The following is a 26,980-nucleotide window of genomic DNA, read 5'->3' as shown; positions in this document are numbered from 1 at the left end:
TCATGACCTCTGCTTCTTTTGGCTACACCGATTGCCAACCACTCCACCGGCGAGGTATTTACAATAACAATTTCCCACGGAAGCACTCATCCATGTATACATAATCCACATATATCCATTCCACCAATCCGTCGAAGGTAAAACGAACTCTACATTGGAAGCAAAACTTTGCATCGCTTGCAAAATTTTGCAGCTACCGCCCGAACATTACACTTCTTTTTTTACTTGTTTGCCGCCTTTAGCTGGGCGTTCTATTTCTCGAATCGACGGACACCATCGGAAGTCAAACTGCTGGCAGTTTGGTTCGAAGAACTCGAGACCTGAGACCTGAATCGGTGGGTGCACTCGAAAGGAGGTAAAAATTTATCGAACTTCAGACGAAATCCCCTCGGTGAGCTAGATTCGCTAGCTGCATCGGAAGAGAGCGCTGCATCGTGTGAAAATTTAATGACCCAGATTTATCTCACAAGGGCCGAGCGACAGGTGTGTTCCTCGGAATAAAAATATCTCAGGTGCGATTGGAGTATTGAAGACAATTTAAAAGAGTGATATCGAACCAGAAGGAAATCAGTTTATTCGTGACGTCTGGTTCGAGGCTGTGAATGGACAATGAAGACTGTGTTGTTAGTTGTTGGAATGTGTTTAATTCTGTGTGACGGGCGAATTGTGAAGTATCGAGTGCCGCCCCGTAACCAACGTGTTTCTGTGTCCTACGAGGATCACTTCAGCGATACGAGTCAGGATGCAGTCTATGACGACGAAAATATGCATCATGAAAAGATGCCACCAACCATTGAGTATCAACCATCGTACGGATATTCGAGAAGCCCGAAGCGAAAATATGTGAGTGAGAGTGATATTAGCCCAAACAGAGCGAAATTTCTACCAGGGAAGAACCGAGGAAAGCATCTTCAGTATGCGGAGATCCCCCAGGAACATTTCTTGAGAGAAAGTCCACCAAAAACAATTCATTACAATCCGGAGATTGGTGAGAGAAAGAAGGAACATCGATCTATTCCAAGATACGAACCAGCTCATCGGCCAATGCCATCGCCGCCTGCGCCACTGTATTTTAAATCGGTACCACCCAAAGCATCATGTCCGAAAAATCTTCTGATCGGTTGTACACCCACAGTGACAAGAGTACCATGTGGCGGATATCCATCGGGCGACACTCATAATGGAGGTTATCACCGAACACCAATGATAGGATCACCTGGGCCCGATTTTTCGAGGCCCTCTTACCAACCGCAATCGCCGCAGTATGAAGAGCCACATCCACCGCCAGCATATCAACCCCATCAACCAGAAGCACCTAGTCCGTTCCAGGGACCACCCCACCCACCGCAATACACACCATCCCATCAGGCCAAAGTCACCCCGAAGCCTCCTCCAGCCAGCTATCCACCCATGTACAGAACAGAGGATTCCAAATTCAGAGTACCATCGTTTTCGCCACCGGTTAGGGAAACTCCAGAGGAACATTCGCAGCCCCCGTTCATATCTGCCTTCCCAACAACAACAACGACAACAACAACACCAGCAGCAGCATCAACGACTCCTGCAACAAAGGCTGCCGCCCAGGTGCGTACACTCGAGGATAATGAAGATGACGACTTCCCGGTGGCCGAGGTCAAAAAAGTTACCACAACAGACGTCATGAAAGAAGGCTCGGGAGATGAAATGGACGTAACGGTGGCCGATGCGCAACAAACCACCACTTCCGCCAACAGTACGATGAGTCCTCCGACGCCAGTTCAAAACAGCGCCCGATAGAAGTAAAACATGCGTGTAAATTATGTTTTAATTATTTTTCTTCAAATTTATTGTCTATCAAAATGTGCGAAAATAAAGCGTATGTGGTCAAATAAATTAAAACGTTCGTTTTATGAATTATGCTGACAAGTGCGTGCTTGTGTGTTGTTTTTACTGCTAGTGCACCAATAATTAGAAAGAGTTTACCTTGCTAGCATTGGTGTCTTTCTGGTTCCACGCTTTATTTGCCAATTTGCAGCATGGACATACATTAATCAGTGTCAAAAACCAACTGCAATAGTAAATATTCGACTCACTTACTGCATACGAGGGTCACTATTTGTATTTCGGGAATAGGAACAAAAACAAATAGTTAAGCTGCGAATATATTTTTATTGTTTTTCAAAGTACTCGCCACGATGATCGATACACTTTTGCATGCGCTTAAACCAATTTTCAAAGCATTTATTCCAATCGACACGAGCCTTTTTTTTATTGTCAAATTATGTGGGATCCAACGTGAACATAATTTTCGCACAACTAAGTGTTCATGTAAAATCGCATATATGCTGGTGGAACTAATGCTTAGGGATGCCTCAATCTCACAATAGGTTACATGACGATCTTGCTTAATCATTTCGTGCACAGCATCGATGTTTTCTGGCACTACAGTTGATTTTGGACGACCTTCACGAAACTCGTCGGACAGCGAACTACGACCACGATTGAATTCACTATACCAGCGATACACAGTGGTTTTTGATGGAGCTTCATCGCCAAAAGTCAAATTAAGTTGATTGACGCACTCTTGTTGTGATAATCCACGTCGAAAGTCGTAAAAAATCATCGCACGAAAATGTTCACGATTCAGTCCCATTTTTTTGCCGAGACCAAACTTTCAACTAAATATAAAATAAACAAATAGCGTCCGTATGACAAAATGTTCTGAGTACGTATATCGTCAAAAATGTCAAACTTTACGATGGAACCGTCAGATGGACTCACATGACATCAGTGTTGCCAATTCCCGAAATATAAATAGTGACCCTCGTATTACTATCAAAAGAACGAATTTCAAGAAAAAGTTTCCAAGCTCTTAATTTTCCCTTTAAAATGCATACGTCTTCCTATTTACTATAGTATCAAAGGTGGTTGGTAGTTCTGTCTTAAAACCGAACAATTCTATTCTATTCTTTTGTTTTTGAGAAGCTATAAACTTTGCAGTTCATTCGCCTCTAAAGTCGAACAAACTAGAGCACGATTGACGGAAACATAAATATTTTGAATAATCAAATTCAGCACACAACTTAATGAAATGTTAAATACACTTCTTCCACTAAAGGGTGTGTCACATCAAATTGCATCACGGAAAAAACGCTGTAGAAATTCGCCCAGTAGACCGATCCTTTTGAAAATTTTAGACAGTAAAATAAAAACTATTAAACAACTTTTGGCATTTTCTTTTTATTCATACTTCGAGCCCAAGCCCGTATGCTCGCACCTTCCTCTTTACCCCGTCCATAAGGTTCTGTACAACGTCAGGTTGTAGTTTTTTTTGAACAGAAATCCATTTTCTCTTGAAGTCCGCCTCCGATTGGACAACTTTTGGGTTCTTCCGGAGGGCCTGCTTCATAATCGCCCAATATTTCTTTATTGGGCGAAGCTCCGGCGCGTTGGGAGGGTTCATTTCCTTTGGCACGAAGGTGACCCCGTTGGCTTCGTACCACTCCAACACGTCCTTTGAATAGTGTCACGAAGCGAGATCCGGCCAGAAGATGGTCGGGCCCTCGTGCTGCTTCAATAGTGGTAGTAAGCGCTTCTGTAGGCAGTTAACTTAAAGTAAACCTGCCCGTTTACCGTGCCGGTCATCACGAAGGGGGCGCTCCGCTTTCCGCAAGAGCAGATCGCTTGCCACACCATGTACTTTTTGGCAAACTTGGATAGTTTCTGCTTGCGAATCTCCTCCGGAACGCTGAATTTGTCCTCTGCGGAGAAGAACAACAGGCCCGACAGCTGACGAAAGTCCGCTTTGACGTAGGTTTCGTCGTCCATTACCAGGCAATGCGGCTTCGTCAGCATTTCGGTGTATAACTTCCGGGCTCGCGTCTTCCCCACCATGTTTTGCCTTTCGTCGCGGTTAGGAGCCTTCTGAACCTTGTATGTACGCAGGCCCTCCCGCTGCTTGGTCCGCTGGACGAATGAACTTGACAAATGCAGCTTATTGGCGACATCCCGGACCGAACTTCTCGGATCTCGTCTAAACTGCTTAACTACGCGCTTGTGATCTTTTTCACTGACGGAGCATCCATTTTTGCCGTTCTTCACCTTCCGGTCGATGGTTAGGTTCTCGAAGTATCGTTTTAGTAATCTGTTGACCGTGGATTGGACGATTCCCAGCATCTTACCGATGTCCCGATGTGACAACTCCGGATTCTCGAAATGAGTGCGCAGGATTAATTCACGACGCTCTTTTTCGTTCGACGACATTTTTCCAAATTTACGAAAAATTGACAGTGAAGCATGGCCAACGTGATCTATACACTCTCATCTGATTACAAGCGAAAGCTGAAGATATAACTCCTGAAAATTAAATTTCTACAGCGTTTTTTCCGTGATACAATTTGATGTAACACACCCTTTACAACTAATGATTTTTTTATAAAGTACTATGGGAGGATAAGTCTCAACCACTATAATATATTTGGAGTGTTTGCAACATACGCAATTGTGCCTTATTCTGTTTTCTCTACACTCCAGAAGATTTAGTTTTAGAAGATTTAGAAGAATATTCAAAGCTATTTTTTTTGCAGTGACTGGCTCATTATAGGTAATTTGGACCCCCTAAGGGGCTGTCCACATACCACGTGGACAGGAAAAGCACGATTTTAGATTCTCTCCTCCCCTTTCGTGGACAAGCGTGGACATTTTCATACCCTACCCTCCCTTTGTCCACGTGGACATTTTTTTTTTTTTATTCAAAATCATTAAGAAAATAACTAAATTCCATTTTAATTCAATTTAAGTTTTTTTAATTCGAGTTTTACTAGCTGTTACCTGCTGTACCTGCTTCGCTGTGGCTCATTGAGTCTGTATGGTAAATACATGAGTTGTTATGCTACATATGTTATGTTGTGTTATATATTTAGCATATGAGTTTAATTCCGAAATATTTGTGGATATACAATATTCATTGTTTTTCCATTATCACCGAAAATATAAAGACTATCTGGTTTGCCAACATGGAAAAACACAGTGTACAGTTGACCAGGCGAGGAACAATCCGCATCGGAATATAAACTGTACAATTCCAAAGATTGATCTTGAGCTTTACTGATTGTGATTACAAGCGCCAATCGGAAAAAATAAATGAATTTTAAATCATTTTCAAATAAAATTTTATTTCACGTTTTTCTAAACACTTGCAAAAAAATGTGTCGCTCTCACAAAGACTACACATTTGATACAAAAAATTTAATTCACGTTCACAGTTTTATTTCAAAAGTGTGCTTATTCCATCTGGAAATTCATTAACATCTTCGCCAGTAATGAACCAATTAACCTGATTAATTCGCTTCCATTTAAATCATATAATGATCCAGTAAATCCTTTTAGTACATGGATATTTTCGAACGAATTGAAAATTATCCTTTCATTTTAGACTTAGGTTTGTGGAATTTTCAGACGGTATTAAAAGCATATTAAAATATTTTTCAAATCCTTAGCGATCATTCTGCATTGAGTGTCTGAATGACTTTCAAAGTGATCACGGGGTAAGATGATATTAAACAACTCACGATTAATTGATAACCAACTAAGAAATTAAGCTCAAATCTCAGCTATGAAAGAATTATTGAACTTTTCTTGAGATCTATTTTTTCCATAAATTGACTCCAATCCGAAAGCACGCTACTTAGAACGATTTAATTGCACTCATTTGAGAGATTTTTGCATAAAATTCAGCTATGAAACATTTTAGAAGTGGAAGATAACAAGAGGAATTGCATTGTGGTGTCAAGGAAGGAATTGTAGAATGGTTGGAGAGCTTTAATTTCGTTGAAGAAACAATCAAGTTTATCTTGCACGTAGTTTATTATTTTCACGTAGCCGTTTTTTGACATATATATTTTTGAAATTTCAATTATCTTTTTTTTTTTATTTTAAACAATCATTATGTAACAATTTAGATAATTCATTTTTACATTTATACAAGCCAAGTTCAGCCTGATCGGTTCAATAGATTCTGAGAAAAACGTACCACCAGTTTTAGAGAGACCATACTCTGATTGGGCGAAAATTTAGAAAAATCTGGAATACGGAACAATTTTATTTGCGTTAGAATGTATAGGTGATCATATTTGAAAAAAATATTTATTCTTAGTGTCCCCCTTTCCGTGGACAAGCGTGGACATTTTCATACCCCCTACCCACCCTAAAATTGTCCACGTGATATGTGGACAGCCCCTAAGCAAATCGCCTAATATTTCCAAGCCAATACGGTCTAAATGAAAAATGTCACATTGAACACTGAGCACAACTACATCTGTTTGGTAGGAATGACCGTATATGCGGAACGCCATATCTACAAGAACTTCATTTCATCAGAGTAAAACCGGGTTCAGACGGTGCGAGTAAGCATACGAGTCGGTCTAATGAGTTACTGCAGTGCAGCTACTCATACCGTGTGAACACATCATGCCAATTAGTGTCATGTGTGATCCGGCATGCGAGCTACTTCAAAGTTCATTGAATTTACTCGCACTCGCATCCCTCAAAACGTCAAAAACAGAATTTAGCGCTCGAATCAGAGATGCCAAATGTAAAGAAATGTCTCTATTTTTAAGATATATGAAAAAATGCGAAGATATTTATGGACTTGAAAATTAATGGAAAAACAAATAAAACCCTCATAGTTTCTAAACTGAATCGTTGTTATTTTGTTTTGCACGCTAGCGGGGCACGTTTTCTTTTTGAGATAGTTTTTTTTTTGAGAATCTCTAATATTGAATCATTATTAGGCAATTTTCATTAAAAATTCCCTCATAACTTGCAAAAAAAGTATTTTTATTGTTTTAAGAAACAGAATACATATTCGATTTAAAAAAGTACATTTTCATTCATTATTTTAGTTTTTGACGCGTGTTCATTCCTCTTGCAAATCTATTATCATTTTCATTTCACAAATTGGTATAGGAAGCTGCTGGCAAGGCGAAATAAATAAGATTTAAAAAAAATCTTTTAGACTGCCATTTATAGCATCACATACTTCCGGAATTAGCTTAGCTTTGGATGCTTTCGGGATTCTAAAAAATTACGACAACAATCTGAACGACATTCCAAAAGAAAGGCACATCAATGTCGTTTTTGAATTCACTCTTGCACGTACAGCATCCCTCATGAGTGTATCTTGGCGTTGAATTTTTGGAACAATGAAATCCGACAGTGTTTCAAGTGGATCATCATCGTAGAGTTCCTTCAATATTGTATCTGTTACTCCTTTTCCTTGCATCCAATTCCTGGCCCAACTCCTTTTGCCTTTCTGCTTTTTCGGATAGTACCTTCAGTTCGAAGAAACTCAGCACAAAGTATTTTTATACACGGTCAGCGTGTATTTCGCGATAAAATTGTGTAATGATAAATGCAGCTGAAAACCTGAGACGAAAACTGCCAATAGAGAAGTCGATTTCGGATCAATCATCTGTCAAATTCGGACCTGATTGCTGTTTCTGACCATTTGATGGAGATTTGAAAAATCATCTGGCATCCCTGGTAAGCTAATGCTGTAGTCAAGGCGCGTAGAAGTATATCCTAAGGTGGGCCAACTTGCTAAAACCACTCTTCAGCCATCTTGGAAATCTACTGTGTTTTGTTTGTAAACAAAACACAATACGCTTGTGCCGGAGCTCGCTCATGATCAGTCTGTCTCTTTCACGCTTCAAGGAAATAATTCCCCTTCTGCTTTCTTCCGTACTGTTTTCATATACCGCTCCCCTAACCAACTTAGTGACGAAACGGCCTCACCTAGTACCATAGACCCGTCTTGGCTGTAGTATCTGGTTTCTCGTCAGCAGCAAGGCGCCTGGAAGTATATCCTAAGGTGGGCCAACTTGCTAAAACCACTCTTCAGCCATCTTGGAAGTCTACTGTGTTTTGTTTGTAAACAAAACACAATACGCTAGTGCCCAAGCGCGCTCGTAATCAATCTGTCTCTTCCACGCTTCAAGCAAATAATTCCCCTTCTGCTTTCTTCCGTACTGTTTTCACATACCGCTCCCCTAACCGACTAAGTGACGAAACGGCCTTACCTTAGGATGTACTTCTAGGCGCCTTGGTCAGCAGCTCACACTGTGTGAACGGATAAGGCGAGTCAACCAATTGTCAAGCGAGTTCACCGGCCCAGTAGATGCTCACTGTATAAATGGGCCTTAAGTGAGTGCTGGTGGAGTCGTTTAAGGAGGTATTCTAGTGTAGAGACACGAATTTCGGTCGTTTTTTCGAGCTCCTTTAAAATAAAACAACGAATATTTCTCGCGTAACTTTTGAAAAGGTCCTAAGTAACAAATGTAAACAAATAGAGTTAATTGATGCACACTATTAGTTATCAATCATTAAATGCATTGAGAAAACAATCGTTCAAGTATATATCCTTTTCGGCTTTTTATCGCCGATACAAAAAATGACCAATGTACAGATTCGAATTTTAAGCACTCGACTGTTACTTTGGACATCACTTTCCTCTGACGCTCGATACGTCCGAAGTAACAAAGCAACCACGAAATCGCACTTCGGTCATTTTGAGTTTTTGTCATTTTCGGGTGTTGATATCGTTTTTAGTTCAATTCAACGAGTTATAAAACTAATGATCTGCTTTTAGCACGAAGTGCAAGTATTTGGAACGTTGTTCAGTAGTTATTTCCAAATTCTCATCGTGCAACGTTATTTTTCCAATGTACAAAGCGGTCAGTCAAAACGCCCAATGTAACATTTTTCGCTCGAAGGCTTCAATTTCAAACCAAAATCACATGACAACAGTTACGATTGGTTTTTCAGAGTTATTATTGACTGTTAGTGGTAAAAGTAGTGATAAACATTGATTCCTTATAAACAGGGAGGATTGTATATCCAGCATAGAAACATTTATTGCACCCTAAAACCTCCACATGCCAAATTTGGGTTCGTTTGCTTGATTAATTCTCGAGTTATGAAGAAATTTGTGTTTCATTTATATGCCAGCCCCCCCTTAGAGAAGTGAAGGAGTGTCTATCCAACATAGAAACATTTATTGCACGCTAAAACCTCCACATGCTAAATTTGGAAAACTTGGACACTTGAAGGCAAAGATGGACACTTGTTGGGGTGGGAAAGACGAACACTAACTGGAAAGTTATATTTTGAAATTGAAGATCATGTACTCAACAGATTTTTGAGGTCCTCAAAAAGACTTTACAAATGATTGAATAAATAGGCTTGACAGTTTTGGACTCCGTTTTAAAAACCGCTAATCTGTGCTTTTCCAGCCATTTGAGTTGATTCATTGAACGAATGCATCCGTCATTTTCCGTCAGTTCGAAAGTCAATTTTCTGACTTCCGTCATGAACTTCCCATAGAATCTCCTCTCTAGTTTGAGGAAATGTCGATACGATACAACGATTCTGTCACTTTCATTTGAGTTTCTTGTTCCTGTTGATGACTGAAAACTGTTGGAAGTGGTCCTAGTGGTGAAAATTGAAATTTTAGAGATGCGTGTTGTTCTTGGATTGTTGGAATTCAACACAGCTGTCCCAACAGTTTCCGTTCGTCCATTACTTTCGGTTGCTCTTGCAATCGTAGTTAGTGGGCAACTGTTTAAAAAGGAAGGAAATTATTTTCAAAACAATATGTTCGTCTTTCCCTTCGGTGGAGTGTCCGTCTTTGCCGACTTGATTAATGTTTTTAACATCAATACTGCCCATATTTGTATAGGAGACGTAAACAACAAAATGAACAAAATCGACTTTTTCGCTGTTTCGCATTCTACACAATGTAATATGTTTGCTCAACATGCAAACAAACATTTTTTGTTCGAAAACATTTGAGCGATTTAAAAAAAAACGTTTCCGAAAAATCACCGTTTGTCCGCATAACAGACGTAGTTCCATACAGCTTTCATACATCGTTCGAAAATCAACAATGTGCTATAGACTAAATCTACATTTGAATCGCATTCTTTGTAGAGTCTAAACATGTATGTCACGGTGTTGTCTTATTACTTAGTGTTTCCTAATAGATGAATATAAGAAACCATCGAAACGCTGCTCATATAATTACTATTTTCTGTACACGATGAACAAAGAGAAGCAATTGTGTTTTTTAATGTTATAATTACCTAAATTTCAGCATTTGAATCTTCGAGTAGATAATGAAACAATCAGATCAGTGGTAAAATTAAAATAATATTGGTTCTTAGCATTATAACTCCTCGGATTCAACATTGAATTAGGGTAAATGATCTTGGTTTGTCCAGTCGAAAATATGATCATGGTTTGCCCACTTTTTTGAATGCTCTAATTCAGCGCTCTTGTGTCAAATAAGGCCTTCGAATGTTTCGAAACATATAAATGAAATTGCCTTTAACATGATTTATAGTAGTTTGATAGTATATTTTTACGAAATCACATGTTTTAAAGGATTATAAAATACACCTTCTATTTGTGTCAATGCGCCCCTCATTCGAGCTAACTTTTAATCGATCACCAGTTGATTATTTGGCACGTATTCAGACCTTTTCTGGATTACAACACTTATAAATATTGTAAACATCATGCTTGCTCACCATTTGTATCGGATTTACATAGCTAAACCATTAAATTAACGCACTTTGATGAACTCTATTCTGATCATGAGTTGTCCAATTCAATAATGTTGTTTTGTCCACATGATTTCTATGGCAACCGCTTGGCGCGCTGCAGTTTGTTTATGTTTGCTTATGGTGTGCTTCGCGCATAGCAGAAGTATGGTTTTTCTGTGTTGATTGTGTTGAGGTGAACACTTCTAAAATGCCCAAGAAAAGGCAATATTCTGAAGAAAGCCTAAATTATGAATGAATCAATATGATGACAGTAAACTCAAGCAATGATAAATGCAACATCTAATTGTGAAGTCGAATGTTTTCATTCAAAAATGGAGATTTATAAAACCGGACAAACCATGATCATTTTTTTGGGCAAACCATGATCAGAGGTGGTCAAACCATCATCATAATTCTTCTTTAAGGAAAATCGTTAAAAAACATAAAAATTTGAATAATCTCAACACCTTATGGTAGTATTAGCAACTAGAGACTTGGGGCTTTTTAACAAACCCAAACTCGTATCGATTATGTGTGATTTTCATGAAGAAAAATCGATTTGCATTTACTAGTTGCGTAAAAACACCCCAAATTGGACAAACCAAGATCATTTACCCTAGTCCACATACTCAGCATTTACTCATACCGTTGGAGTAAGTCATTCCACCATCTTTATGCGATTGATCGTGATATCGGTAAATCATGTTGCTAAAAACATTGCAGATTGCCTTTACAAATTCAATTAAAAAAACACGAACCTGCCCAGAGTATTCTTCAGGAAACAAGTACTATCATAGACTCGCAACAAATCAAAAGCACCTTTTTCATTTCACTAAATTTCTTCCAAACCCTTTTGATTTTATCCGATAACAACTGAAACTACCGACGGAGACGTTTTGACTATTATCGGAATTGTAAATACTAACACTACAAACAGAGTAACCTAGTGATTACGTCTAGCCATGCAGACAAATCTCGCGTAACTTTTGAAAAGTTCCAATGTAACATTTTCGTCAACTCGAGAAAAACGAAGTTAAAGATCCGAACATTATTCCGCGAATTGCCTTAAAAGGTATCGATCTTTATCACTACTTTCACCATTAGCAGTTAATAATAACTCTGAAAAACCAATCGTAACTGTTGTTTCGTGATTTGAGCTTAAAGTTGAAGCCTTGGAGCGAAATATGTTACATTGGACGTTTTGAATGCCCTCGTTTGCACATTGGACATATTGCGTTGCACGATAAGAGTTTGAAACTAACTACTAAATAAACATCAATCCAATATCAGCATATCGTTCTAAAGACAGATTATTATTGTTATCACTCGTTGAATAGCATTGAAATCGATAACAACACCTGAAAGAAACAAAAACTCAAAACGACCGAAGTACGACTTCGTTTGGTTTTGACTGCTTCTTCTTCTTTCTTTGTTTTTAAGAGGCTTTAAACAACTTTGACTGCTTTGTTAATTCAAACTCTTCGAACGTCGGAGGAAAGTGGCGTCCGAAGTAACAGCCTAGTGCTCAAAATCCGAATATGAACATTGGATATTTTTTGTATCGGCAATAAAAAGCTGAAGAAGATAGATACGTTAACGATTGTTTTTGTAATGCATTCAATGATTGAAAGACAGATTATCATTTAATCGGAAATTTGCATGGTTATGCTTGTAGGCCTAAAAACAACAAAAATGAGTTTTCCCAACACTAATGGTGGTGTCGATTACGTCTTCTATGAAATCATGGGCACAATATTTCTGGAGTAAAAGCAAGAAAAATTACTCTTGATTCGATAAACAGAATGGAAAGTGATGGTAAAACGCTCACGTAACGAAAAATACCCAAAAAAAAATTACTTGTTAACAATAAGAACCTTATTTTCTGCAGACGCAAATTTACATCGAACTGTTCTCTGCAGATAATTCTTATGTTTTTATTCAAAATTTTGACAGAAGACCAGCAATGTCAAAGGTATTTATACACTGTATTGCAAGTTTGTTGGTTTGTTTGTATTCAAATTTAAAAAAATAAAATTTATCAATAACACATGAGTGTCCATCTTAGCCGCCCTGTCCGCCTTTCCCGACTATCCCCTGTACGGTAACAGTAAACCTAAATAATAGACATCCAAGTAGCCAATATCTCGTAATCGAAATAATTAAAACGTCAGATTGTTTTTAGGAAGATTGCAAGTGTGTAAATTCTGAAAATGGTCAATGTCATCACTGTGGAACCTATTTGTGAAGAAATGGAAGGTTCATCGAAAAAAGTGCGTGCTTTTCACTATATATTTTTTAAATTATTATCATTAACAACAACACGTAAGTAACTAAAACCACTGCTCAGCTTTCGGAACGTAAACACCCGCATGTACACCCGCTTTGCTCGCAGCATTCGCGGCACCTACCACAAGTGGTGCACACTGGACCCTCTTTGCGTTGGCAGGCTGCACACTGCGGGAACCGTACCAAGTTCATGTGATGCCTATCCCAGTTGTACGGGTTATAGATCGATGGTGAACCAGAATGAGGCTGAGGTGCCGCTTGTTGCGGTGGTGCCCTCGCTTGTTCTGTCGGTTGAGGCTGGTGCGCCGGCAGTGGGGGAGGGAATTCCCGAGGGCATCTCTGTGGCTACAAAATGATATTTTAATAGTAGCTGCAAACACTTCCGAAATTGGAAACCATACCATTTCTCCGTAATAGTGCTCATGTCCGACGTGAGGCACTATGGGGGCTCTATTGAGCACGTATGTTTCCGGCCCGTCGTAGACAGCTCGCTGTTTTCTTTCGAGAACATGATTGACTTTACCCAATCCAACCGGATCGATATCTGAAAAAATATTAACTCCACAATAAGTTGTTGGATATTTGCGTTCAATCTTACCATCAACCAGCGTAGCATCATCATCTTGTTGCAACTTTCGAGGGATCTCTGGTTCCGCATCCAACACTATGTAGCTTTCAGGCTCATAACCTAACGGGGTCATTGACGGCTGCTGTTCAGTGGTTTGGGAAGAGCTTGGGTTGTTTTTCTGAGTAGCCTTCGACGCGGTTGTGAACGCCATCTCTGCCCGTTCGGTAATTTTAGGACTCTCCGATAAAGTATGTGTTGTGCGGTGAACAATCACATCAACCTTCTCTTTGAAACCATCGGTGAACAACAACTCATCCTGAATGTCAGTTTCATTCACTTCGATGTCCTCATCATTAGACTCAACTGTTGTCTTCGCAACTGACGGTTTTGTTTGTACATTATCGATTTTAGCGTCGGTATTTTGTATTGCCTTAATCAATCGACCTTCTTTTTCAACATTCACTTTTACGTCCAATTTTTCCACAGGTTCAATCTTGGGATTCAATGCTCCTTTGTGAACAGATTTTTCTGGTGATTTCTTTGTCACCATCGGGGTTTTCACACTTTCAACAACTTGAGGAACCTCATTTTCAATCCGCGATCCGCGTTCATTCTCGATGCTCACCACGTTCCGTGTGTTTGCATTTATCAGAACGGTCGACAGCAGGATCACCGAAATTAGCAGAACTGTCGCCACAAGTGCACGCATAATGATCATTTCTCTTGCATCCAGCAGAAAGTACTTGCAGTGGTCAGCGTAAACCTGCTTCTGAACCGATTGTCCAAAACTAACAATTTGACCCCATGACAAAGCGTGACGATTTTATACACCTCAAGCGGCACGTGATCAACGATGGGATAGAAACATGCTATTTGTTATGTCCGAGCAGTGGTCATGTTTGGTAAACCGCTCACAACAGGGCTGATAGGGGCTAGGGTCTTGGACGAGCAGACCTTGGGTTCAAGTTGAAGATTATGTAAATAATGTCGCGAGCTTTCCGTCCGTTCGTCGGCGCCTGCTTCCAAATAAGAAAAGGGTTATCCATTCGGTGGATGTGTTCATGTTGTTGTCGGAAGCTATGGGCATCAATTTTCGTGAAAAATGCTTTTATATAGTGGAAATTGATTGATACGATTCTCCTGCACTGGAAATTTATTTTCGCCCATGGAGGAGAATCTTTCAACCTCAAAAACTAGAACAAAAATAATATTATCACCGTCAACAAAAACTGTTGTTGTTTGATTACCTAGACATTCGTGCCGAAACAATCATAATACAGACTTCCAATTCCACTAGACACAGAGCTTAACTTTCTTCGGGTGATGATCGGCTTAGGATGTAGCAATTGAAGGTTCATTTTGCTTTTCGCTCAAAAAAAAACAATACAATACAATAATACTCTTGTTTTTTGGCGACTTCGATATTCAAATGTATACTATAACTCTTCAATTATGTTATCTTGTGATCGGTGTGATGCATGAATGTCAAAAAAGGAAAAACAGATGCCAAATAGGAAAGTCTCTTTTTCCGAAACTTTCAAAAGTGGTGATACTAAACCGACCACCCCATGGCCCTGAATCATCGCTCTTTTTTGCAACTTGTCTACTCCCAATTGGCCGGAATTGGCCTAACGCGAAACGCTAAACGTTAAGCGCTAAACTCTAAACGCTGAAGGCTAAGCACTGAACGCTAAACGCTGAACACTGAACGCTAAAAGATAAACGCTAAACGCTGAACACTAAACGCTGAATGCTAAACGCTAAACGTTAAACTCTCAAATCTATACGCTCAATACTCAGTGCTTAACGCTCAACGCTAAACTCTGGAGGCAAAAACGCTGATCGTCAAACACTGAACGCTAAACGCTAAACGCCAAACACTAACCCCTAAACGCTGAGCGTTTAACTCTCAACTCTGAACGCTCAATGCTCAGTGCTTAACGCTCAACGCTAAACGCTAAACTCTAAACACTACACCCTGAACGCTAAACGCTAAACGCAAAAACATTAAATGCTCAATGCTCAGTGCTTAACACTGAGCATTGAGCAAATGACTCCTTTTGAAATTTTGTCAATACTGCTTTACAAACAACATTATCGAATCGTCATTTACCTTTACCCCATTTCTAAAAAATATACATCAGTGTGTTCTTCAATATTTATTCTTACCAAATTGTTCTAAATAATATATGTTTCGCTGTCATAGCAAAGAATATGAAATTTGAAAGATAGGTCGTTTGACCCGCTGTGGTAGATGATAAATATCGGTAGGTTTAGTGTTAACGCTAAACACTGAAAGCTTAACGCTAAACGTTAAATTCTCAACTTTAAAAGCTCAATGCTCAGTGCTTAACGCTAAACACTAAACGTTAAACTTTCAACTCTAAATGCTCAATGCTAAATGCCTAACGCCCAACGCTAAACGCTAAACGATAAACACTGAACGCTAAACGCTAAACTCTCAACACTAAACGCTCAATGCTTAGTGATTATCGCTCAACGCTAAACGCTTAAATCTAAGCACTATACACTGAACGCTAAACTCTCAACTCAAAACGCTCAACACTAAACGCCAAACTCTAAACGCCAAACGCTCAACGCTCACCCTTCCACCCTTTTTCAGCTTCTGTTTGACAGCTGCCCGATATTCCGCGATTGGGCGGACTTGAGGGCACTCGGGTGGATTGATGTTCTTTTCGAAGAAATCTACCTATTGACTTGATACCACTGTAGTACTTCTCCGCTGTAGTGGCAGCTTGCCAAATCAAGCTAAAACTTCAAAGGTTCAATATGAGCCTTAATGTACGGAATAACAAGTTTTTCAGGCACTCCGGCTTTAAAATTTTGTAATTATATTTTGCAATCCATTTTGGTCGATTTAGTCAATTTCAACGACTTCACGATTTTTGAACCTGACCTCATCGGATTTTCGAAGTGGGTGTCCAAAACTAATTTTCGGTTCATGGTTCCCATCAAGTATAACTTTTTTAAAACAAAATTAATCATGACGAACTTTTCAGAACTAAAAAACGGAAATATTTAAAAAAAAAACTGCTGTCAAAACATTACAAATCCGACCACTAGAAGCGCTGCAGTAAAATAAACAGTGCGTCCGGACTTTAAATTACTTGCGCTTTCAATCTTTTTTAATTATAGCTCGAACTTGTACCCTCAGTATCGGCTTTCTTCGCATTCGGTGTTGTTGTTGGGTGCGAATTGCAAAACAGATTAAGCAATCTCAGCCGAACTTAGCTTTTTTCCGGGAATCTAACCAAATCACTGAAAATGACGCCTTTCTCCAGTAACTCTTACGAAATAACTGAACCAAACAATCTTCCCCGTTTAACGTAGGACTACGTCTAACAGGATGATATGTAATTTTAAATTTAAATCGAAGAACTGAATATGTAACATATAATGAAAGATTTTGAACACTTATAACTCGACCTTCTTGATAGATCGCAGAGGTGTTTGCATCAATTGATTGGAGATATGGCTACGCATCTACCACAAAGAAGAATCTTAATTTTTTTTCCAAATAAACAATTGAAAAATTTTCAAATGTCAAGCATTATTCAAACGCATTAAATCCCACGCTTTGAGTGATCCAGTATGTGCTGCATAAACTGTGCCAACCAAAGGAGCAACTGAAATGGAAGCGAAACACTATTCAAAAAACCAATATTACCACGAAAAAAATTCATACCTATCTATCGTGTTTACCATCCTATCCACGAAGCCACCAAAGTCTCGTATAGAACTTGTTCGCTAGTTCTGTTCAGTTTATTAAGAGAAAGGAAACATTGCGTCGCAAGATCCATTCCTGTGCGATACTTCTTCAATCCAGTATGCATTTAAATAGTTGCCCCGTTGCGATAGAATCAGTCTTTTTCTAACGATGAAAAAGTTAACACCATTCGCAAGCGCAAAATTACATCTCCACAACGCTACCAATATTCTTTCTTTCCACCCGATTTGCAATGTGTTGCACTTTGATGCCATTTCTAACCATTGTTTCCGGCACAAATTCGTAGAAATTTACCAAGAAGCCCGAAAACACTTTCAAATTCACACAAGTTCTTCCCCGGCAAACAAATTACCAAAAATCAATTTGCTTTTTATCATTATTATTTCAAATAATATTTTAAAATGCATCGAACTGTTGCATTGAGTTTTTTTAAATAACTCTTTAGTGAAAGGTTTGGTGGCTCTGGAAAGCGCCAATGGATTCACTCTTGTTCCCACGAGAACATGTTACCATTGCCGATTACACGAAAGCAATGAGTGGAGGTTGTCCGTAGGATAGCAGGAAAATTAGAACTCGTTGGCTGCTCCTACTGCTACCCATTGCTGATAATGATATTGTAATGGTCATGCTGGAACGGTGACCTTAGATCCCTCGCAGACTGCAGACTTTTTATCGACCACGGAGTATGTATGGACAACGTAACGTTATATTTTTTATCCTGATGACAGTTCCTTGTCACACCGAGCGAAGCTCGTTGTCAGTTACTCGGTTGCGAGTAAACGTCAAATGATTCGAAGAATTACGAACGTTGCCATACCGTGATTTTTTTTTTAATTTGATTTGTATGTATGAAGCTAATCATCCGTTTAAAAACAAAAACTTTGAAGTATCTCGGTTGCGAGTAGCCCCATATATGCAAATCAAATGTCAAATTTTGTGGTCGGACCGTTTGACGTTTACTCGCAACCGAGTAACTGACAACGTCTAAACCCGGCTTTATTCGTCAAACTTGACTTCTTCCGATTAACATTTGTATTCATCAGAGAATGTTATGCGCTCACTTCGGTTTTCGCGATAAACGCAAAGCCGATTTTTATTTTTCGACGTTTGGTTTCGTTTGGTTTCGTTTTCAGAATCTTGTTCCTTGCACGCCAACAACGGTTCTGATTTGGCAGATTAGGCTAAACAGACTAACGTTGGTCAAGTTAGCTTTGGTTTTTCCATCCTTGTTTTATTTTCCATATTTTGAACACTAAATGGTCGGTATTAAGTCAGACATTTCTATGATTTCGAGAAAAACGAAGTAGAAATTTAGTCCTATAAATGGTTTTCATTGATAATGCAAAACAATTTCGATACGTTATACGCGTGATTTTACAAATCAGATAAATTTGATGTTTAGCCTATGAAATGCTTAACCTAATGCAATCAATAACTCGAAATTTTGAATTTTGCTACTTGGTCCCCTCTGACTCTGACGCACAACTCATCAAAAACTAGATTGATTGACTGAATACTCATCTCGCAACTGAGAAGCACTTTCAAATTATGTGACTTATTTAGCTAAAAAATAACTAATATTCTAGGAATGCTTTCCTATTTTCTTGCAAATGAAGAAATTGCATTCACGAATTTTAATTTTTCAAATTAATCATTCAATTCATTCAATTCATTCAATTAATTCAATTAATTCAATTAATTCAATTCATTCAATTAATTCAATTAATTCAATTCATTCAATTAATTCAATTAATTCAATTAATTCAATTCATTCAATTCATTCAATTCATTCAATTCATTCAATTAATTCAATTCATTCAATTCATTCAATTCATTCAATTCATTCAATTAATTCAATTCATTCAATTAATTCAATTCATTCAATTCATTCAATTCATTCAATTAATTCAATTAATTCAATTCATTCAATTCATTCAATTAATTCAATTCATTCAATTCATTCAATTCATTCAATTCATTCAATTCATTCAATTCATTCAATTCATTCAATTCATTCAATTCATTCAATTCATTCAATTCATTCAATTCATTCAATTCATTCAATTCATTCAATTCATTCAATTCATTCAATTCATTCAATTCATTCAATTCATTCAATTCATTCAATTCATTCAATTCATTCAATTCATTCAATTCATTCAATTCATTCAATTCATTCAATTCATTCAATTCATTCAATTCATTCAATTCATTCAATTCATTTAATTCATTCAATTCATTCAATTCATTCAATTCATTCAATTAATTCAATTAATTCAATTAATTCAATTAATTCAATTAATTCAATTAATTCAATTAATTCAATTAATTCAATTAATTCAATTAATTCAATTAATTCAATTAATTCAATTAATTCAATTAATTCAATTAATTCAATTAATTCAATTAATTCAATTAATTCAATTAATTCAATTAATTCAATTAATTCAATTAATTCAATTAATTCAATTAATTCAATTAATTCAATTCATTCAATTCATTCAATTCATTCAATTCATTCAATTCATTCAATTCATTCAATTCATTCAATTCATTCAATTCATTCAATTCATTCAATTCATTCAATTCATTCAATTCATTCAATTCATTCAATTCATTCAATTCATTCAATTCATTCAATTCATTCAATTCATTCAATTCATTCAATTCATTCAATTCATTCAATTCATTCAATTCATTCAATTCATTCAATTCATTCAATTCATTCAATTCATTCAATTCATTCAATTCATTCAATTCATTCAATTCATTCAATTCATTCAATTCATTCAATTCATTCAATTCATTCAATTCATTCAATTCATTCAATTCATTCAATTCATTCAATTCATTCAATTCATTCAATTCATTCAATTCATTCAATTCATTCAATTCATTCAATTCATTCAATTCATTCAATTCATTCAATTCATTCAATTCATTCAATTCATTCAATTCATTCAATTCATTCAATTCATTCAATTCATTCAATTCATTCAATTCATTCAATTCATTCAATTCATTCAATTCATTCAATTCATTCAATTCATTCAATTCATTCAATTCATTCAATTCATTCAATTCATTCAATTCATTCAATTCATTCAATTCATTCAATTCATTCAATTCATTCAATTCATTCAATTCATTCAATTCATTCAATTCATTCAATTCATTCAATTCATTCAATTCATTCAATTCATTCAATTCATTCAATTCATTCAATTCATTCAATTCATTCAATTCATTCAATTCATTCAATTCATTCAATTCATTCAATTCATTCAATTCATTCAATTCATTCAATTCATTCAATTCATTCAATTCATTCAATTCATTCAATTCATTCAATTCATTCAATTCATTCAATTCATTCAATTCATTCAATTCATTCAATTCATTCAATTCATTCAATTCATTCAATTCATTCAATTCATCCAATTTATTCAATTCATTCAATTCATTCAATTCATCCAATTCATTCAATTCATTCAATTCATTCAATTCATTCAATTTATTCGTTTCAATCTAATGAAAATTCTAACAATCATTTACAGTAAAACTGCTTTGGAGACCATGGGTCGGCGTTGTGTCAGCAGAAACCAAGCATTAGCTCTCATGCAATGCATTGAATATTTAACTCAGAGTAAGAGAAAAGTGATCGTTCTTCACGAAAAAATCTCATTATAATTAATATTGCAGATATATCAACCCTCGGCTTGTTCATTACCCCCGGGAACCCGCGACATTTATTCAAGATCCTCCGAAAAATTGAAATAGGAGATGTCAAACTAATTAATTATCTAACGGAAACATCAGCTCCAAGAGAGTGTGCTATAGCCTTCAACCGATTCATTAGATCTCACAAAATTTCCATTCTTCCAGAGAGAGCTACGAAGTTACTTTGCGGTGAGTGGTGAACTGCTATTATCAGGATAAATTAATCATAGCGTAAATTTCTGTTCCAGCTAGTAACGACGAAATCCCCAGACGACTGATAGCTCTGGACGTCCTAAATCTGATACACCACGAATCCGACGGTATAAGGCTGCAACTTGCCAAAGCGTATCTCCAAATGATGCAACAACTCACACTCAGGGGCTATATAACACCGACCGAAATTCGTATTGCTATCGGTCCTTATCTGGCTTTTCCAGCGTTGTTTCCAGGGAAAAATTGTATGCAGCATATCGCTGCTAAATCCGGCACTCTGTTGGAATTACTCTTGAATGTCCACCTGTTGGACGATGCGCAGATGCTTTCGACGGAACTACAAGAGGAGACCAGCAGGTTACACCGTCGACAGGAAGAGTTTGCTAACAGCTCAGAGAATTGATAATAACTAAAGAGCAGGTAACATCTTTCAAAATTCGACCAAATTTAATTCATTTGTTCAGCCTTTCAATAAATAATACCTGTCGAAAAGATCATTGTCATGCTTGCTTAAGACACTACGTGATTTTTGGACAAGAAATTATATAATGGAACTGATTCGAGCACAACGTTAGATTCCACCCGATTTGTTTTTGAAAAGAAATTTAAAAAATATTTAACAGTCATTTTAATGTGAATATAAAATTATATTCGACAAAAATTATTTGTCTGCAAAACATGAAATACTTAACCAGGCTCAAAAGTATTTCATATTTGGACATTCCAATTAATTAATCATCAAGCAACGCGAAAATTACGCATCGAATAGCTGAATACCATCTATACTTACGGATTCCCTCAATGATACACACTTAAAAATGGGACAAATGATTCAGAAAGGTAAGCAAACCCAAGATAGATGCTTCGTATTTCCGAACGTGAATAAGTTCCAACTGATAAGAAAAATCGTTTACAACTGAGGATTTTTTTTAAGTTCATTGCGGATCCATCCATTATATCGCAAGCAGTTGATGTACGAAGGTGCCAAGTGAAAGCTCAACACCAAACTATGTGTGGCAGATTGTGCTGTAGATGGAGGAGTTACAACATGGATAACCTACCAAGTGAAGTGGCCCATGGACCGAGCTCGACGGAACAAACTGGGGTAGGCATTCTGTGATAATTTTTCGAGTAATTTTAAATTTATGCCTTCAAACAGGACAGTAAGATCAAAACAATAATAAGTGTCCAACCCGCTCCCAAATCAGTACAGCAAAATTGCCCACCTCCTGATCACAATCATGTCCACCAGCGGTTCTGAAGGAAAAGAAATGAGGATAATACAATAACCTGAGGTGCTATAAATCATAGTATGCCTTGTTTACGGATAGCGATAAGTATATGTATAATCTCAACCAAAATTAATTAGGGGAAAAACTTTGATCTACACCAGAAAACATCAATCAAAAATGGCCATAAAGACTTGTTTTAGACAAAACAGACGTCATAAATTGGAAGGTGCCAAGAAGAAACGTAGGTGAGATACACATTTTCAAAATCTGGATACTGAGAATCTAGTAACGAAAACACGATGCTATAGAAAAAAATTGTACAAAAGTATTTCATTTTTAACGCTTGAGTATGTTAATATTCAGAGCGAACTGAATGACAAAATTAAGATGTAAGATCAATCTTTGTTTCAATGGATTAAATTGATTTTGAAGGACTAATGAATACGTTATCATATTATGCAGTCAGAGGGAACTAACATGTTCAACAATGGCGACTGGAGGAAAGTCACACTATTGCCAATATGAAAATATGAGAGAGTTTCGAGAACTTTTCCATCCAACCTGAATCGAATGCTAAGTTTGATGCATTTGATTCATGGGTTTTCATTCGTCTACCTTTGGATGTAATGCCTCTTGTGCAATCGTTCCATTGCACGTAGTTGTAACAAAAATTAATGATACATTTATTTCATATTCCAAGATTGATTATCTACAAATGTATTGAATGAACGTTTTAAGTGGTGAGTGTTCCGCGTGAAGACTGTTTTTTTGTTTACAGAATGATGAACATCAAAAGAATAAAACGAAAAAATGTCGAGATGTCATATTTCATTTTTAGTTCGACGATCGATTGAATGTTCATTTTATGATGTTCATCAATGATACAGCACATACGTCTTCATAAATAGTCAGAGAGCTACCTGTTTAATCAACATTTACAACTTTCCCTTTCATTCCGCAAGTGAATAACGTGAGATAGCAACTTTTCTCGCTTTATTGTGGAAGCCATCTTACTTTTCAGTTCCGGAGCAGGGTTGCCATAATAAAATCTATATTTTTGGTCTCAAAAAATCTTTTTATCTGTATTTTTTCTCAGAAAATCTGTATCGAAATCTGCATCAACCCTTAGCGGAAGTTCGTATGCTGTCAGCCACCACAGAAAAGAAACATACTGATGTTATGATTTATGCAACAATGTATTAGTTTACACTATTTGTAAATGAATTTTAATGTCTTGTGAACTTATTCAACAAACAAAACGGTGCTACTATGAATAATAGATAACGGTACTCAATATAAACAAAAGTTGTCAGCCATCCCAAGGAAAGGATTAATGGAAAACTCCATATATTGCGGCACTGTGGAAGAAGAACTATAGCAAATATTTTCTAAACATAAACATTGAAACATTGGTTAGTAAAAACTTATCAAAAGTTACAAAAAAATAAAGGAATCTTGTTCATCTTTCATAAACTCACAAAGTTATACATCGCTGCTTTGTCATGTAAAAAAAATGCGACTAGTACGACACGCATGTCGAAATTTAATACGACCGCAAAGGCATATGAATAAAATTGGTGACTTGGAAAAAATATTATAGAGATCAAGCCATAACTAACATTGGATCGTGATTTTGAAAAATCTGTAAATCTATATAAAAACCACAAAAATCTGTTATCTGTATCTACAGATTCTTGGTTTCAAAAAGTCTGAAAAATCTGTATAAATGCAGATTATTCTGTAGATATGGTAACCCTGCTCCGGAGTCGATAACTTTTGGTCACGTGAAGTCACGACTTCAAATCACACCTAAATAACAAACAACGACTTCAAATTACACATAAATGACAAAATTTCTTAAATGAACAAACACTGACCGCAAATGTCATTTTTACGCAATGCTGCGCATTAGTAGAAGTGATCGCTTCATACATAGCTGACTGTGTTTGCCCTGTCGCACTTGAAGATGCAAGTGTCTCAATGACGTTCAGACGAAAGGTTAGAACCCGGTTGTCATTACTTCTCATTTCGTAGTGTTGTGTTGCGTTCGGGTTTTTTTTTTTGGTGTAGCCAGGGTTGCCAATAATATTTTTCAAAAAACTGGAAGATTGCTGTTAAAAAACTGGAAGATTGCTCTTAAAAAAACTGGAAGAAAACTGGATCTGTAAAACCGTTTTAATTTAGGAAGATCGGCTATGATTCATCGGAAATGATACACTATGGTACATATGCATTTTATGCAAAGTATACATTAGCTTTTTAGGGCAGTTTAGATTATGCATGAAATTAATTATATTTAGATCTAAAGTTCCTTTGAATGACCATGAGAAACTTATATCCATTTGATTTAAACGGAAGCAAGGTTTTATATTCAAATCAATTGGAATCAATGGAGACCATTTACCCTATGACCTTCTGAACTTTAGAACGATTTGGAGGATCTGTAACATCTGATGTTTATATAAATTCAAAGCCAGCATAGCACGCGGGCTCTATGAACTATAAGGTAAGTTTTCTAGATATGAACATTGTACCAGTCGTGGTAGATCAGTTGGTCTGAACTTCAGAATGGTTTGGAGGACCTAGAACATTTATGATATTTGTATGAATTAGAACACAGTATAGCACGTTTCTACTTGGGTATGCTGTTAAATAAGATCAAAATTGTGTGATACCCTGTTTTTAAAGTACAGTGGAACCCCGATTTTCGCGACAGCGAGCTCCATAGTAAATCTATATTCCTTCCCGAAATTTGCCAGTGAGTGCCAGCGAGACTCTGCTCTTTTCTCTCGGTCAGATCTGACCACTGGTGTACATGACCTTGTTGGTTGATAGTTTGATGATTTCTGTATTGAAATGACATAATTTACGTGCTGAAATATCTTTTTTTATGTTTACATTTTAGTCCTTCATTTCGTTGTCCGCGATTTTCGTTACACGCGGTGACCTTGCCAGACTATTCCGCGGATAATCGGGGTTCTACTGTAGCTTGATATGTTTACATGTAGAACAAGAAGAATACCCTTACGCCTAAATGGCTACTACTGTGTAATTTACCATAATGTAATGGATCCGGAAACCTAACGCCTAAATGGCTATTAAAGGGTGTGTCACATCAAATTGCATCACGGAAAAAACGCTGTAGAAATTCGCCCAGTAGACCGATCCTTTTGAAAATTTTAGACAGTAAAATAAAAACTATTAATCAACTTTTGGCATTTTCTTTTTATTCATACTTCGAGCCCAAGCCCGTATGCTCGCACCTCCCTCTTTACCCCGTCCATAAGGTTCTGTACAACGTCAGGTTGTAGTTTTTTTTGAACAGAAATCCATTTTCTCTTGAAGTCCGCCTCCGATTTGACAACTTTTGGGTTCTTCCGGAGGGCCTGCTTCATAATCGCCCAATATTTCTCTATTGGGCGAAGCTCCGGCGCGTTGGGCGGGTTCATTTCCTTTGGCACGAAGGTGACCCCGTTGGCTTCGTACCACTCCAACACGTCCTTTGAATAGTGGCACGAACAGTATATTTTCACCACATGCACTGACCGTATTGAATTCGAAAGTGTAAGCAACACTGGATTGACTGTGTAAGGAAAGAGAGATCGATCCAAAATCGAATGATAGTTTTAAAATTTTAGGGTCGGGTTAGGGTTAGGATTAGGTGGATCGAGAAAAAAATTGGAAGAATCCAGTTTAAACTGGAAAATTGGCAACGCTGGGTGTAGTCAAGTGTAGCTATTACATTTTTCACGGTGCCGAAGCTTCACCTAGAAAAGAAAATAGGGATATTCGGGTTAATGTGGGAATTACAGATAAATAATCTTCGATAATTCCTCAGCCATGTTACAAATGTGAAATAATACACATTTTTTTCCATAATTGTCTACCTGTCCTATGATCTTATTGCGATAACCACTAGACAGATTGTGATGAAAATATGTAAACATAATGTTTACGCTTTAAACCAGTTTCAGTCGAAATTCAATAATACTAGAATTACGTAGAAAACATAGAACAGACAGATTTATATATTTAAAGTTTTCAAATAACATCAGCTATTTTTTTTTAATTCAATAATTTTAAACTGTATTCGTTTCTGCTCTATTGATGGAGAATGATTTGCTGCACCAATACTAGTAAATTATTTCGACGTTGATTTTTCTGCAAGGAAAAGTTGCCACTTTTGCATATGTCGGTTGGATTTGAATCTCGAACGGGTTGCAGAATGCAAAAGTGGATCTCGATCGGATTGCGAAATTCGATGTGTAAAAATCAATATCTAACAATATGAATAAAGAAATCAAAACAGAAACTTGAACGATTTAATATCTACTCTCACTACTGATATGTTTCATTGATATCGATATAAAAAACTAAATAAAATAAAGATGGTAAAAGATGGAGGGATGTTTACATCATTGCATTTGATAGCTGGCGGGTGTCAAGGAATAACTTCACGGGTAACTGGTAGGCATTGAAATTCGTTATAATTGATACATAGGCCCTGATTACGAACGTCACTTCACAGGTGAATACGGAATAAAATGCATACGAATTGCATGCAATTCATTTAGTTTTCACCGTGATGTGACGTTCGTGATCAGCCCCATAATATAATATGGTTTACACTGAC

The 26,980-nt window shown here is 37.1% G+C and overlaps 3 protein-coding genes across 5 annotated transcripts; 2 read left to right on the top strand and 1 right to left on the bottom strand.

Moving 5' to 3' along the window:
* The first annotated feature begins 609 nt into the window (after window positions 1–609).
* On the top strand, window positions 610–1,776 carry LOC129773406 (uncharacterized). Its single transcript, XM_055777002.1, has one exon. It carries the CDS (start codon window positions 610–612, stop codon window positions 1,774–1,776), a length of 1,167 nt encoding a protein of 388 aa, XP_055632977.1.
* Window positions 1,777–12,753: 10,977 nt separating this feature from the next.
* LOC129777334 (uncharacterized) lies at window positions 12,754–25,518 on the top strand. 3 transcript variants are annotated; one of them, XR_008743229.1, is made up of 7 exons: window positions 12,754–12,850; window positions 20,740–20,828; window positions 20,885–21,091; window positions 21,151–21,955; window positions 22,050–22,220; window positions 22,275–22,592; window positions 23,444–25,518. XR_008743229.1 is itself a non-coding variant. In XM_055783561.1 (6 exons), exons 1-4 carry the CDS (start codon window positions 12,798–12,800, stop codon window positions 21,516–21,518), a joined length of 717 nt encoding a protein of 238 aa, XP_055639536.1. In that variant the 5' UTR covers window positions 12,754–12,797; the 3' UTR covers window positions 21,519–21,955; window positions 22,050–22,220; window positions 22,275–23,432. The 3 variants fall into 3 exon arrangements, 1 of the variants encoding a protein (XP_055639536.1); XR_008743228.1 differs by lacking the exon at window positions 23,444–25,518 and having other exon boundaries at window positions 21,151–21,535; window positions 21,811–21,955; window positions 22,275–23,432; XM_055783561.1 differs by lacking the exon at window positions 23,444–25,518 and having other exon boundaries at window positions 22,275–23,432.
* On the bottom strand, window positions 12,861–14,238 carry LOC129777332 (uncharacterized). The gene is made up of 3 exons (XM_055783560.1): window positions 13,465–14,238; window positions 13,268–13,410; window positions 12,861–13,211 (listed from the first exon to the last, which is right to left on the bottom strand). The coding sequence occupies exons 1-3, from the start codon at window positions 14,150–14,152 to the stop codon at window positions 12,924–12,926; spliced, it is 1,119 nt and encodes a 372-aa protein (XP_055639535.1). The 5' UTR covers window positions 14,153–14,238; the 3' UTR covers window positions 12,861–12,923.
* Window positions 25,519–26,980: the final 1,462 nt, after the last annotated feature.

This window comes from Toxorhynchites rutilus, chromosome 3, assembly GCF_029784135.1.
Source record: "Toxorhynchites rutilus septentrionalis strain SRP chromosome 3, ASM2978413v1, whole genome shotgun sequence".
NCBI classification, from domain to species: Eukaryota; Metazoa; Arthropoda; class Insecta; order Diptera; family Culicidae; genus Toxorhynchites; species Toxorhynchites rutilus.
The sequence above is the reverse complement of the archived record's forward strand: the minus strand, read 5'-3'. Positions and strand labels throughout refer to the sequence as shown.